Source organism: Cardiocondyla obscurior, linkage group LG01 (assembly GCF_019399895.1).
Source record: "Cardiocondyla obscurior isolate alpha-2009 linkage group LG01, Cobs3.1, whole genome shotgun sequence".
In the NCBI taxonomy this organism is placed as follows: Eukaryota; Metazoa; Arthropoda; class Insecta; order Hymenoptera; family Formicidae; genus Cardiocondyla; species Cardiocondyla obscurior.
In genome coordinates this window covers 7,805,544-7,820,969 of record NC_091864.1, presented here as the reverse complement: position 1 = coordinate 7,820,969, position 15,426 = coordinate 7,805,544, and the positions used below count along the sequence as shown (strand labels likewise).

Below are 15,426 nucleotides of genomic sequence, written 5' to 3'. Positions count from 1 at the left end.
AAAGCTGGAAAACAGCAAATATATAAATATATAACAATATAACGTAATAAAAAGTTATAATTTATAGACGAAATTTAAACATGAATATATTTTATTTGATCAAAAATACACATTTCTATTTAAATTTGAAATGTGTTCTTCGTTAAATCAATCACGCTAACACGTATTCGCGTAAATCACTTCTTCTCTGACTTTTTCTCTGAAAAAGAAAAGTGTAGCAATTATTTTATGTAATAAAAATATTTCTTCGAAAGTGTTTATTATAAAATCATATGTACAGAAAATTTAATTTAAATTTTTAGCCAATTATTTATTTAAATAAGAACCATTAAAAAAGAAATTTACTTTTTTCTTTCTTTCTTTCTTTCAGTAAAACTATAAATATTTAAATTAATGTGCACATTGACTCTGTATGACTTTGCGTACCATTAATATTCGTGAGTTTTAGTTGTCTTTCGTCCCATAAGGTAACCCCATTGCACGCACAAATCTTCTTTGTATTTTGATTCAATCCAGATGCTTTGGCTATAAGGCCGGCAGTCAACCTGTAGAAAAAAAATTTAATGTAAAGTAATAACGTACAGTCCGAGAATCAAATTATGTAATAATAATAATACCCCTCTCCGCTGTTTCCATCTATTTTAGATTCTGGATTGTTACCTCTTCCCAAATCATCTGGATCTTTAGTAATAACGATAGATCTGCCTATAATCTCGGCTAGATCAAGGTATTTGTCTAGCTTCCAAAAGGTACTCCTGCGGGTGGACTCTACCTGGATATTGCCGAGATCGCCCACATGCTGCAATTGCAAATATCATGTAAGTACCATTGGTTTTAAGAAGCACAGCATTTTACTTACTCTTTTTGACAGATCGTCTTCGGGACCGCCGTGCGGTGAATCGCGTGGGTTATAATGGCCACCTAAACTATAATAAAAATAAAATTTATTTCTATTTTTTATTTAAATTAATTTAATATTGTTAAAAATTTTTGCTTTTGCTAGCTCCCTTACCTATAACAGCCTCTGGATATGTCACCATATTCGTGTATATGCAGACCATGCTCACCTGGAGGTAAATTATCGATTGTACCTTCGATAATACATCCCTCTGGAGTTTCAGCTAATCTTATTATTCCAAAGATCTGATTGCCAAAATTATATCCCGAGTTTCCACCTATCAATGCCACAGCACTTAATCCTTCTGCAAAAAATAATTATTTGATTTTATTTACAAGCAGTATTGAGATCATTTATTCTACTTAAAAAAATTCAAGATAAATACTTTAAATCTTTTAAATTATTATTTTTCTGTGTAATATTCTTTTGCTTGACATTTTTAAAAACATGTCTCAGAAATTAATTTACCCCCATATCCTTTCAGCACTGCTTTTCTTCCTGTTTTTTCAATTTTCTCTTGTATAATGGAGTGAGGAAGGCTTGTTCTAAGAGTGACCCTGTCAGTGTCTAAGGAGATGGTCAGATCGTGGACACCATCCAGGTCTGCTATACTCTTAGAAATTTCATCGATACATTTTTCGTCAACCATCTGTACTGAAAACTCGATCTACAAAAATAATATAACGTATTAATAATTAAACATATCTCAAATTTGATTACATTTTTTAGTCTGTCTATCAATCTTTATCTTACTAATGAATAATGATAATTACTCACCTTCAGAGCCATTTCCGTGCTTGTACAATAAAGCGTGATAAAGCAAACTTTTCTTTCTTTACACAGTCCGGCTGTACACAGACAATAGCAGCAAGTGAATTCCTATCTTTTATCGTTAACGATAAAGTGACTATTTGGAACTATAAACCTTCTGTATCCGTAACAGTGGATTACAGTGGACTGGATTACGCTGGACTGCTTACGCTGAATCACGATACTGCTCGAGAAATTATCTCCAACTGTGAGAAAGGTAAGGAATCTCTTTTTTACCGACGAGTCGATGCGCGTGAGAGAAAATGGCGCTGGCGTCCCTGCCCCTCTCACTCGCGCGCTCTAGTTTCCTTCTCTTTCTATCTTCCTTATCACGGCTTTTCCTCTTTTTTTTGTTCGTTTTTTTTCTCAAACCACGGTAGATAAAGAGAGAGAAAATTTTTTTCTCCAATAATAAAGTGATAAAGCAACTCTGTGCCGTACCGTCTCGCGATTCCTGCGACCGGCGCGGTACGACGACGCCGTTCTTTTCAGCAATTAGCTAGATCTCTATCTAATCGGCTTAGTTACTCGAGAATGTGAAACCACCCCCGCGTCATGAGCATATCGATCCCCGTCGAGCACGGCGCGTTCAACAGTTGACAAGGTTGTTGCTGTGCGAAAGTTTCACGGGGGAGGGACTCCATCCTTTGTACAGCTTTTTAATCGCGCGACGCACGAAAACGTGAACACGTTCTCGTCCCTTCGCCTCCTCGTCCTCGCGACCGCCTTAATCACGTTACGACCGAGATCTAATTGCCGGGGATCGAAACAAACTTAATCAAAACAAATAGGTGCGATTTCGCGCGACGACCGATCAATCGGAATAATCTCGCTGCTATATTTAAATCGGCGTCGTATCTTCGTTTCGTAATCTCGCAATTGGCCGAAAGAAAGCCCGCTCGCGTTATCTTTAATCGGTGCTTTAAACCATCTCGATTTAATCGTCCGCTTATCGTTCGCACCGGCACGACATCGTACACGTGCGATTCGGCGTGTTTTTTTTTTCTTTCTTTTTCTTCTTCCAGGCTCTTCCGTCATTAATCGCAACCGCACCGATAACGCAATCAAATCACAGGATGACGTAAATTTTTACAAAATTGCTTTGTAACAGAACGCAATCATAATATTTTTTTTTTCCAAAGAAATCTCACGGAAACTTGACGTCTCCTGGTGATTTCTGATGTGTCCGCAGATCGACAGTGATAAAAAGAAAAAAAAAACATTAATATATTAGTCCGTCGTGTGCGATTGTATTCCACGTTCGGGGCAACGCCGTGGCAATCGGTTTGCTTTGTTCGCTAAATTAATTTTCGTCAATTTCGAACGAGTTCGGCGATCGGCCAGGCACCGGCGCGGGAGAGACGCGTAAAAAAAAAGAATCTATAAAAGTACGAACGTGGTGATATATAACGCGGCGAGCCACTTTATCGCGGGAAAAAATCTCGCGTGACGCGTGAACGTGTACGGCGTGTTCGTGTGCGTGTACGCGCGAGGCCTTTTTTTCTCTCTCTCTCTCTCTTTTTTTTTCTTTTTTACGAGCGCATATATTTGTGGACGGCGTTTCTCTCCGGTGATTCTCCGTGTTCCTCCGGTCCGTTTGGCTCATTTTCCGATTGCGTTTTTATCACCTTGTCCATTGACCCACTCCTTTCCCCGATTCGCGGCCTCTCTCTCCGTCTCTCTCTCTCTTTCTTTCTTCGCGAAGCGATTTATCATGACGGCACTTCGACGGCGATTAAACGAACAATTTCATAATTTAACTTTTTACACGCGATCTCTCTTCGTCTCGTTCTCTCTCCATCTCTACCGTCTCGTTTCATCTCGAAGGAATCGGCCGTCATTCACGTCCACTCCTGCCAATTTTAAATTCCCCGAGCCACCATTTATCTTTTATCTACGTAAGCGCGTCTTTTTTACATTTCTAAAGGCGCGAGGTAAACAAGTCGAGCTGAAAATAGCAGCTTCTATTTCGATTAATTCGCTGTCCCGTGTGACGTCGACGCCGGTACACTTTTCGGCGCTTGCAATTAGAAGACGTCCAGTCCGAGGAGGCGTCTTTCGCGAAAGCGGGATGAAACGCGCGAAGAGGATTAGACGTACGAAATCAGATCTTCGACAAGGTGCCGCGAGGTCAAAGCGGTTTTTTTTTTTTTGCGGATAAAGCATTACATTGTGCGCGCGAGCTCGCAATTTATTCAACGCGAATCGTTGCGATGCGCGCGCGGACTCGCATGGTATACCTAGAAGCGTAAACCAAAGCCGGTCTCGCATTATTCGCGCTTCCGCACACAGCTGAAAGTCGCTTGTAATTGTTACCACGGGGGTAAGAGGGAAAGACGAAGGGGCCCCCGGAGAAAAGTGGGAGAAGGGGGCAGGGGGGACAGAGAGAGAGAAGAGAGGGCCCCCCTCGTCGCTTCCCTCGTTCCCGACCGCAGAGAGACCGGAGGAGCAAGAGAAGGGGGCCAGAGGGGGAGACCCGGGGCTCGGCACATATGAGCGTCCGTCTATCTCGCTCGCACGCGTGGCGGTGCGTGAAGTCAGGCCCCCCCAAATGACCAAACGCGAGTTTCACTCCGCTCGTTTACACGCGCGTATTTATAACTTTGTCGTGTTCGCGTACGCGACGGCTCCGCGGATGCGCTATCGATTTTTCTCGATCGCCGGGCGTCGCGATTATGCGTGCCGCGCACGGCACGCGCAACCGCGGGAAGTTGTTAGTTACATAACGACCGGCGCGTTTCTATAAATGCCGCCGATCGGCCGAGTATTAATCACGCCGCTCGTATTATGCCGCGACGCCGTCGATCCGTGACGCTAGGATCGTCATCCCTGGACAGCGGGCGGAAAGAGGGAGGAGGCGCCCCGGAGCGCGACTATATTCATCTTTCTGGATCCTCGGGGACAATGCGGGGGACGTGCACAGCGAAGGTCGCGGTTTTTCAGGCTTTAAACAGGCACGGACTTGCATCGACACGCACGGGTCGGAGGCGCAGCGACGTTTCTCCGAAATTCATTCGACGGAGGGAGAAAGAGCGGCCGAGAGAAAGGGAGGAAGGCACTGTTCACCAAGTGCGCAGTGTCCAAGCTCGGCCGAAAAAAAAAAATCAAAACACATTGGGAAACGACGATCGTTCACGCACCTTCGTCTTGAAAAAGTGTCACGCTGCAAGGCGCGCGTTATTTACATTTGATTTTATAATTAATTATCGGGGCTATTGAAATCAATAACCTTGCCGTTTAGAACTCTGCAGCAGCTGATAAATATCATTTACTTTCGCGTGAGACGAGCTCGGAGAAAGAGAGAGAAAGAGAGAGAGAGGTAGAACCGAGTAGCGTCGCAAGAAAACGGCAATAATTAAATCCTTACGTCTTTATTTTTAATTAGCAATTTAACGCGAAGATAAGCAATTCCCTCTCGCCACCGTATTTCACGAAGATCTGCGATTTCAGCGTTTATGAGACACCCCGTGTTGCCGATAAGAGAGTATCAACAGACACGATCGCTATCAACTCGCGAATGTTAGCGAGATGGTTTTGCGGAGCGTCGTTGGCACACGGTCTCGGTGAATCGCGCCTCGCTTTCGTACGCCCCCGCGGATTTTTTATATTTTATTTTCCATAATTATCCTGGATAATTCGCCGGATTATTGTGCTCCATATGTAGGCTGTTCGCTTGCGCCGAGGCCGCTCCCGTGTAATTGTTACACACCGACGTAACACCGATTCCTCGCGTAGGTGCAAGAGAGAAAGAAACAGAAACTAGAGGGAGAAGAAAAAGGAGAGAGAAGCACGACGAGAGAAGCCGGAGCTTCACGGTGCGTTTTGATGATTATTACCTCTAGTCCGTCGGTTTTTGCCGAGCAAACCGGTTTTTAATAAAATTCAGCTCGTCGATTATGTCGTCGGACGTACGATGCAATCGGAGAGCACATCGCCCGGCTCGACAGAGACGGAGGGAGCGGGGAGCAGGAAGGGTACGGGTAGAGCGAAAGAGGGAGAGGAGGGAGGGACGGGAGATAGAGGCACTTAGCAAAGAGCGAGACATACGAGAGCGAGCGAGACGGCGTTCACGTCATGTTATTCGCGATCACGTACTCGCTTCCACGTAAGCGAAACAAAGAGATCGATCGGCGAGTTGCGGGAGAGCGACGACCACAACTCTGCTTCTCTTCTTTCTCTCTTTCTTTTTTGTTCTTATCTTTCATTTACGGAACCGCGAATCGCCTTTATCACGCCGGTCGCGCGACCGGTCTCGCGATCCGCGAAATTAATGTGTTTTGATTGACGCGTGAATGAGTCGGCGCGAGATTCGATCAGGGGGCCCTTATCGCGGTGCCTGTTTGCCCGAGAAATCGCGAGAGCGCCGCTGATAAGAGACGATACTTCCGACGGAGATGCTGGGCTCACCAGAAAATCCATAACCGCTTGGTTTCTCAGATCACCGGTCTTACGCGTTCGCTGTCCCTGAAACGGAGTCACCAGCCGGGGGGGAGGGGAATCCGTACCGTGTTAAGTTGTTGGCTTTGGTTACGGATCCAACCGCCGATCGCCGTTACGAGATTTCGCGTCGGACGGATCGGAGAATCCCCCCTTGATTGTTTTATCTGCCCGATAACCGGCGATGCCGCTTTAGAACGGCCCGTATTTATAAACGCGCGATAAGATAGTTTGCACGGTCGATCTTTATAAGATCTTAAACGACACGCGTTACGGATCGTCGGATCCCGGCGTGGACACGTCCACGGATTCTCTCGCGAAGCGCAGAGATCTCCGAAACTTACGGATTGCCCCCGGGGGAGGACCTGTCGGGCGGGTTTCTCGGATCGTTGCCACGGATTTTTAGAACCGGCGACCGAGCCATTGTTACCGAGTATTCGTAGAGTGCACTCCGTGCCCACGAAGTCCCACGTAGTCACAGGTGTTCGGTGCCGCCCTCCCCCTTCAACGCATTTTGTGTATTTCCTGTCCGATATTCGGCCGCTTTCTCATGTTCCCCAATCTGAAATTCACTCACGACAGCACCTTCAGGAGCGGTGCTGAAAATCAAACGGCGAGTATCGTGCGCGCGATGGCCGTTCGGCGTTTAATGATCGAAGCCTAGTTCACGATATGAGGAGACCGACGCGTTAAGTGTCCCTTTCCATAAAGATTGATCTCGCCCGCATATCAAATAACGCGGCCAACTTCGCGAAGGCTGATCGTGGAGATCTCGAAATGGCGGGTAGCCGCGGGGATCATCTCTTTATTTCCAGCGCCCGTGGAGAACCGTTCGTAATTTGTTTTGAAATCGAGAACGCGCGATGCGCGGAGGAGATAATTCCCTCCTCGTAGCACGCACCTCTCTCGTGCGTAATCTCCTCGCGCATCTCTCTTCCCGCGGTCCCGGTAATCGCAGCGGTTTTCCGCCGCGCGTCTAACTCCCGCGAGCTACGGGAGGTTTTTTTTTAATTTTTTTTTTTTTTTTTTCTTTTACTTCGAACGCATCGCAGATCTATTATCCGAACGTGACTGTCTTCGTATTAAAACTAACGGCGCCCGTAAATAGCGCGGACCGCGCTAATCTTGTAACTCTCGTTACATAAATCCTCATCTCGCGTGCGACCCAACGTGTCCCCCGGATTAGCGGCCGATAAAGAAAGGAGAAAAAGAAAGCTTATCGCGCATAACCTATTTGTCGGTCGCGAAAAATAAGTAATTCTCGCCTCGAGAGTAACGATATTCTCTCTGGTTTCAGGAGCGCACGGCCGAAAAGCAGAGCGACGCCGAGGAGATATTACTCACACGGCATGCCAAATTGCAGTATTGAAATATTATTCCGAAGGAAATAAAAAAAAAGGTAATAAAAAAAAAAAAATTAAAACGGTGATTAATAGCGTACACAGTTTCGACGGCACGAAAAGCGCGATTAAGAGCGATATAAATTCCTCGCGATGGCGATAAAGCAAATAACATAATGAATATATTAGGTGAATCAATGTTTAAAATACGTTCTCGCGGCGGCATCGATCAACCGTGAGCAAGCGCTTCTCGTGCACAATCGGCGATCTTACGCAATGCGAACAGTTTTTATAATCAGCTCTATTTTCTTCTGACTCACCGGCCGGCCTGGGTCTTCGGGGCGAATCCGATGGTTTCTTATCAAAAAAATTCACGCCGACGCCAGGACCCGTTCCCTTTCGATCGCCTCGTCCTGCCGGGATGAACTTTTTACCATAACCTTCGTTACATCCAGGGTCAGCTGATCTCCTGCCGCAGCAAAACACAACACCTCATTCTGAATTTCTAAAACAGGTTTCTCCCTCCTCCTCCCCCCGCCCGCCGCGCCGTCCTCCTCGCCGCGGGACGCGGCCAAGAGGAAGACGTTCTCTTTTTACTCCTGGAAGAGTCTCTCGATTTTTGACGAAATCGCCTACGCTCAGGGAGTCACCACTGGCGAAGGGTCCCCGTGTTCCCCTTCGCCTCTTTTCCCCCTTTCCCCTCTCGTCGTAATTTCACCGGCGGTTTAATACGCGCGGTGTTAAAAGCCGCGATAAAAGGCCGCGCGACGTAGCGCACGTAGTTCAGAGATGAGGGCGGGGGAGAAAGGGAAAGAAAACAAAACGAGCATCGTGGGTGAAAAAGGAAAAGAAGAGAAAAAAAAAAATAAAACTCGATGTACCGTCGTCACCGCCGGCAACAGCAAGCGGGCCTCCTCTTGCGTCTTCTTGCTCGCACTTGCGTTGCCCCGGCTGGCCGCGCTCGTCGGCGAGCCGAGCGTGGCCGAAGGCCGCCGCGAGCACCGTCGGAGACGGCCGAAGGTGCGGGAGCACTGCCAAAACGTCACGTAGACGGTGTTGCTAGGCGGGCGATTTGCGAGGCGCGCGGCGCGGAGGAGCAGCGGTTGGCCGCGGAGTAGGAGCGGCCATATTTAAGTCGCGTCAAGTACCGGCCGCCGATCAGTCGAACGGAGAGCGTAGTGCGGGCTTGGTCGCTTTACGAATTTTGGTGCGAAGATCTCGGTGAAAGCTACGGTCGGTCCGACCCAGTCGCTCGTCGCTCCCGCTATCTCCTCGCGATCTTCTATCACGCTCGCGCGTCCAGCCAGTCTGTCGCTTTCGCTTATCGGCCGCTTATCGCAAGACGGTCTCTTTTTCGGAGAAAGTCGCACCGCCGTCCGGCGAAGCCGACGACAAAGCCGAGTCCATTGTGCAACCGGACGTTCTCGCGAGATCATGGAGGTCCTGTCGTGCCCCGTCAACGTCGACTTCAGCAACACTCGAGGTAAGTTCTAAGTGGCCGGTTTTATCTTTAACTCGCGGCCTCTCTCGCCGTCCGCACTGGCCGGTCAATTCCTGTTTCCGCCTCCCTCGACCGAGCCGTTGTTCTCAGCTGACAACGCCGGCTGGAATCAGCTGATTTTTGCGCTTTCACGGCACGTCCCGTCGACTCGGAAAAACCGTCCCGGGCCCGCGAGCGCAAATTCGTAGCCGATCTCGAGACGTTGCCGGCGATTCACCGGCGAAACCTCGAATTACGGTTGCGTCAGCGGCCTTCCGATCGCGGTGAGGGTTCGGGGAGGGGAGGAGAAGATGCCCTTCGCCTGCCGTTTTTCCACGCTCTTCGATTGTTCGTTCGCGTTTCTCTGCTCGCTACTTTCAGCAATGTTTGTAAATGGAACTTTTCCTAAAATTCCCCGGCATTCCCGATCGTCCGGTAAATAAATACGGATTAGCGGCCGCGGAGAGCGTTCGACGTTAATTGCTGCCTTCGAGTTGCTCGCGAAGTTTCGTCAGCCGGCGTTGCCGGAAGTAACTATGCGAACGGATTTCTTTTTTTTTTTCTCTCTCATTTTTTTTTGTGGGCGAACGATATTTCTGCGACGCAAGTTTTCGACAGACGCTTCGAGAGATTTCCGGTTCTCGAACGGTTTCGACGATGGAGTCGCCGATATTTCGAAAAATGGTAGTACTCTCAAACCGGCGAACAACGGACAGCTGGTAGTTTGAGCAGAAACGGCGGTCGTGATTTTTATTTAATTATTTTTAAACAACTCTAGGTAGATAAAAAAGATCGAGGTCAAACAAGTTCGTTACCAACGAGCTCACCTCGTCGCCGGCCGCTAGAACAATGGTCGAGCCAAGCCGAGCTGCAAAAAGTATCGCCCACTATAACGCGATAAAAAGAACTTTGTAAGATCTCACAAATTAATAAGTGTAAGAATTTTATAATTAATTCTGTAAAAAAAAAAAAAAATTAACTAATTTATTATAAAATAGTTTTTTACATTTTTCTACGATTTTTTTTCCTTTATTCAATGATGTAATTCTTACGCCAATAATTTGTGCAAATTTACTGAGTTTTGTGTTGTAGAGGAGTATTTGTTTTTAATGCGAGATTAGTTGACCGAGTAATAATCGTGAAAAGAAAGAAAAAAAGGAATGCCAGCCGAGCTGCGCTCCTTCGACTGATCGGCGAAAAATTCTAAATGCCGGTCGATGTTGTGTCTCCTTTTCTTCTTTTTCCTGCTCTTTGTTACTCCGGTCTTAAATAATGCCGCGATGACCTCATCGCTCGATTAATCGAGATTACGGCCACGATCGGGTTTACGCGAGTTGGAGCAACATTTAAAATCTAATCGTGGAAACAAGCGGTTGTAGCGGGCGATTAAAATTATATTGGTTTTTGATTACATTTAGAATGGTAGATAAGGCGAGTCGTCAGCAAAATATGTTTTCGCCACGGCGTTCGATTACATCCACAAGTCGGCGATATCGGCCGATTTGATATTAACGCCGAAGATTACGTCAATCGTCATTTTTGCATCTCGGGAGTGTTTTTTTTTTGTTTCGCGAAATATTCTCGCGTGCCGTTCTCACATTTTGTCGGAGAAATTTTGGAAAAATTAAAAATTAAATTATTTGTGGGGGAAAAAAAAGGAAATAATTGAAATAATAATGCAATGTTAGCGTAATGTAATAAACTTTATTTGGCTCTCCGGCCTAACTGAGAGAATAATTATTGAACTGTTTATAAGCGCTGAAATAGAAGAAAAAACGATCCGCCACTTTCTTTTCAATTGACCTCCTCGACGTTAGTTTACTCGACTAAAGGGCTGAGAGCGCGCGCTTAATTCCGCTTAATTAATTGTTACAGCAGGGAGCGAGACGGACGAATTGGATGGTGCCTGTCAGGCGCTGGCAAAGAGGCTGGAGGTCGAGCTCAGGAGGGCTAAACACGCCCAACTGGCTTGCGGCGAGGTCCTCCTGCCTGCCGACTTGCTGCCCAAGATAGCCAAAGATGTACTTACGATGGCGGAGAACGAGCCCTGCGGTCTTCGGTAAGTAGAATATACCACGTCGTTGTCGTTTTCCCCATTCGCGATTCTAGAAAGGAAACAAAGAAACTAGTCCAACGCGATTTGGAAATATAGATATTACTTTTCGCAACAGGTTCGTCTAAAAAAAAAAATAAAAAAAAAGCACCGTGGAATTCGAGTCGATTCAGTTTTTGATTTTATTTTAATCCACCGGCAACATCTTTTTTCTTCTTTTTTTTTTTTTACACTTTTTTAATTTTTATCAAGTTCCACTCGTTCGATAAAAATAGACATTAAAAGGTGGAAATTTGAAGAATGATTCTGTTATCGGCGTTCCCGTAGATTAATCGACGTTATTTCGGATCTCGAATGCGCCTGGAAAATTGACGTGCATGTTTTTTTCTGTTTCAGAGGCTGCACGCTGTTTATCAGCTTCGAGACGGACAGCATGTGTCGTAAGCTGTCGAGAATACAGTGCGATCCCAGCACTGTGTCCACATTCGAGCTTTATCTCACCCTGAAGCAGGACCACACGTCCTGGCACATGCTACTGCCTCAGTTCTTAAAGTGAGTACGCGCGACGAAATGAAATCTCTCTAATTAAGTCCCTGTTTTAAATTCTTTTCATTCGTTTTCAACTTTCAAACGAAAATATATCAAAAATATCCTGTTGTCACGTTTCACGTACTAATCGCTGTTGTTTATCTTTTTATTTCGATAAAGTGGTATCGCAATACCGCCTTTACAAGTCGCACGATTAGATTATATCTGAATAATTTTGATCTAGTCTTTTCGATTTTCACAAACATTGCGTTGTAATTTATTAACATTTTAAAGCGTGACTCGCGCAATTCGTTTATGATAAACGAGATTTAAAATACGACTTGTTCTTTTTTTTTTGTTTTTTATAGAAATCTGACGCGTGGCGGCACTATCATGATCAGCAGGGACTTCACCTTGCAAAAGAAAAAGCTCTACAGGTCTTTCCAGCAATCTCATTGAAGGGCCTCGAAGCTGCACACCGGGGTTTCGCACGTTTAACGATCGCCCGTTTTGTTTAAACAGGCGCGGCCATTTTTTGTCAGTCTGTCGCCCTGCGGGCGTCGGCCGAATTTGTACAATGTCGGAAGACCAGGACGAAAAAAAAAAACAAAAAGAAAAAAAAAGAAAAAAGAAACCGAGATGATGGAGGCAACGCCATTATGAGGTTAGATCTCGTTGCCACGGCACATTATAAAATTCAATTGTCGCGTTTGCGCGAATGTTACGTTTAACCCTTTAACTTGGAGCGTTGCACTTGGATTTTTCTATATAAATAACGGTTGATTCGCGAGAGACCGTAAACATTTTTCTTGAACGATAATACCGCTCGAGTACGCGAGACACGAGATTTGCCCCTGTGTGTTTTAAAACTTACCCGTTGCATATCTGAGAAATGGAGTAGTTTGTAGAAACGTCGTTTAATTATATAAAATAGTTGCAGCTTGAACACGACAATTATACGAGACGTTAGACTTTATCGAGGATCGAACGGTGCATGGAGTTCGAAAAAAAAAGAAAAAGAAAAAAAAAGAAAATCGAGTTTAGGCGAGACTTAATGATTCGACAAAGTTGAGATTCGAGGAATCGGCAGTCGCCGTTTCCTCGGGAACAAAAATTAAAGAACTCGCTTCGACGGAGTTATAATTCGGAAGTTAAGGTAGTTAGGCTCGAAGGACGCACCGGAATTAAGGAAGAGAATTTGCGAGGCTAGTTTGTAAGACGTGTATTTGAGGATTATTGAAGTTGAGAATCGTAGAGTTTAAGGCTACCGAGGGTCCAAAGACCTGATGGACCCCACGGAGCTAAAAGTATTTGTAACGATAAGAAACGAATCTAATTAATGCCGCTCGCTGTTGAACTGGTTAAAGGGTTAACGGCAACAAAGTCGCTCCTTATTTTGCCCGTTGTCATCACGCAATACTGTATTTAAGGAGAGAGGCCTATTACGTTCGATAATTGTGATAGCGCGAAGACAAGTTCTAGTAGTAGCAGATCTTATATCGCGAGGAGGCGGCCTCCCGCGTCTTCGTTCTTGAAAAGGATATGTGATTATAAGACTTGTAACAAATTTCACGTGATACGTAGCATGTATGATTAGTTTTTAGAGAGCGTTTTACTGATTAATCGTAGTCAGGTAGCTATTAGTCGCGCCGGATGTTTAGTGACGATCCTTCGGAGCTCCGCGTGCGCCTCTCCCACAAGCGGGCGTACGCTGTCCATTTTTCATCGTGAAATGCGAATTACGTTGGAACAATGTGGCATGTTTCCCCCAAGCGTGAGTCCTCTGCGCCTAAAATATCTAGCGGGATAGCTCCAGAAAAGTGAATATTGTCGAGCAGCCCGTCGACGTTGACGAGGGTGATCCGCGTATATGATCATATAAACGTATCACCTTACATCAAGAAGCATAAGAATTCAAATTTAACATCACCTGCGTTTTATAACTAATTAATTCAATTAATTTTCTTTATGTTTCTCTTTCGTGTTCTTTGCTCAAGTTTTTAGAAAACAAAGATTTCTTTGTTGCAAAAGAAAAAGAAAAAAAAAGAAAGAAAGGCAACGAAATTTCAACAGAGCCTTCTCATAATATACATTTTTCTGGGACGCGTATTCTGGTACAGATGTTCGGCCCGTACCATTCATTCCATCGATCGATCTTTCCTCCCTCGTCATTTTCTCCCTTCGCATCAGTCGCTGTGTGTAAAAAAAAGTCTCGTTAAACTGTAATAACATCTTCTCTCGATGTCGCGATGCTGATAATCGTTTCCACGTTATTGATAAACGTAATGTAATAAACGTAACACGATTATTACCGGTGACTCGTCCCCGGTGACTTACTCAAAGCCGTCGAAATAATCGTCGGCGATGAACAACCGGCCTTTTCGTTCTCGGTTCGATTCGCGGGCGTTTCGTTTTCGTTGTACTTTCGGAGAAGGCCTTTTTCGGCGAGTGTTGCGAGGAAAAATTCGAGTGGTCGCGAATTATTTCAGCTCGAAGGAGCAAAAAGCAGTGCAGTTTATCACCGTAGAACGTATGTTGAATCTTTCTCGCGCTAAGTAATCTTATCACTCAACGTGTAACAAATAATCGTGTAAAATTGTGTGTATCAACGACGTAAATGTGTGTCCACTAAGTTAGATAGTCGAGCTACGTTTAATCCGGGAGTGACGATCCGTGAAACTGCATCGCTTCAGCTTCTTTAGATCCTCGCGGCGAGCCTCGCGCTCCGCCGTTTTCAGAGGGATGAGGGATCGGTGAGGAGACTCTACCGTTGAATGATCGCCCGCAGTCTTCGCCCTAGTTCGTCGTGTTATTAATATTATTACTCGTTGACTACCGTACGTACAATCGCTTTACGTTGTGGTTAATATCCGTTCGCGTTCTCCCCCATGCTTAGATATTTTTTTTTCTTTTTTTTACGTCTTTACTCCTTTCCGTTCTGTGTTTCTTCTTCTTCTTCTTCTTCTTTTTTCTTCTGTTTTTTAATTTTTTTTATTCTACATTCTGCTTCGGTTGCTCTTCGTCGTAGCGCGATTGCAAACCTTAGTGTCGGTATTGTGATATTAAGAGTTACAAAGTGATTAAGGAGGCAAGTGTGTGATTGTCGTTAGGGCTTAGATTAAAGACGCTCGTGTCAAGTTTCCTCTGCGAGGTCGAGAGAAACGTGTTGCATAGAAATACCCCCCCTTTCCTCCCCTTCTCCCGTTCCCCTCGTCGCGCGAGAAAAGAGAGAACACGCTGAAATCGAAAACCCCCCTTGTGGCTTGCTAGCAAAGGGTGGCGACTCTTCAACCGGCACGCCGAGCATCTCGTCGCGCCGCAAAAGGAATCGCATGTAACTTGCTCGCTGCAATTGACGGAAAATCACCCTGTAAATAATTTTGCTTAAACACGGCGAATGTACACGAGCCGTTCCGCGAGGGTAATTTTTTACATTCGTTTTAAGGGGTGATTTTCTTTCTTTTTTTTTGGGCAGGGCGTAAATGCTCGGCGTGGTGAAACTTTACCCGCTTTCTCCGATTCATGCCAGAAAGCAAGGTTTTCTTTTTACGAACTGGGATCAGAACCAGTGAGAAATGTGCTTTGCGACGGGACTCAATAGAATTAGATTGGGCTCGTTTTTCGTTGCGATAAAGTGGAACTGTGTCTCTTTCGTGGTCGGCGCGAAAAGCCGACGGTGTTGCAATGAAGTTCGCCGCTTAAGAAAGAAAATTGTATTGAAAAATTTTATTTTATACGTTAAAATAAATTATAGTTTTTATTGAAATGAAAATCCGATCTCCTTCATGCGCTCCGATGCAGTGGTTTTAAAATGTTTTCTCATCTGAAAACGCTCGTGTGTTTGGTATCCTTCATAAAAATATTCGCATTCGAGAACGTA

At 45.3% G+C, this 15,426-nt stretch overlaps 2 protein-coding genes across 3 annotated transcripts; one reads left to right on the top strand and one right to left on the bottom strand.

Moving 5' to 3' along the window:
- Window positions 1–73: 73 nt before the first annotated feature.
- Ccs (copper chaperone for superoxide dismutase) lies at window positions 74–7,959 on the bottom strand. Its single transcript, XM_070675366.1, has 8 exons — window positions 7,806–7,959; window positions 1,676–1,914; window positions 1,367–1,565; window positions 1,013–1,202; window positions 860–926; window positions 618–799; window positions 427–545; window positions 74–199 (listed from the first exon to the last, which is right to left on the bottom strand). Exons 2-8 carry the CDS (start codon window positions 1,685–1,687, stop codon window positions 177–179), a joined length of 792 nt encoding a protein of 263 aa, XP_070531467.1. The 5' UTR covers window positions 1,688–1,914; window positions 7,806–7,959; the 3' UTR covers window positions 74–176.
- Window positions 7,960–8,631: 672 nt separating this feature from the next.
- Window positions 8,632–15,318, top strand: LOC139113943 (protein charybde). 2 transcript variants are annotated; one of them, XM_070675419.1, is made up of 4 exons: window positions 8,632–8,968; window positions 10,844–11,024; window positions 11,415–11,570; window positions 11,915–15,318. In XM_070675419.1, the coding sequence occupies exons 1-4, from the start codon at window positions 8,920–8,922 to the stop codon at window positions 12,003–12,005; spliced, it is 477 nt and encodes a 158-aa protein (XP_070531520.1). In that variant the 5' UTR covers window positions 8,632–8,919; the 3' UTR covers window positions 12,006–15,318. The 2 variants fall into 2 exon arrangements, with proteins under 2 accessions (XP_070531520.1, XP_070531511.1); XM_070675410.1 differs by having other exon boundaries at window positions 8,633–8,968; window positions 10,841–11,024.
- The last annotated feature ends 108 nt before the right edge of the window (window positions 15,319–15,426 follow it).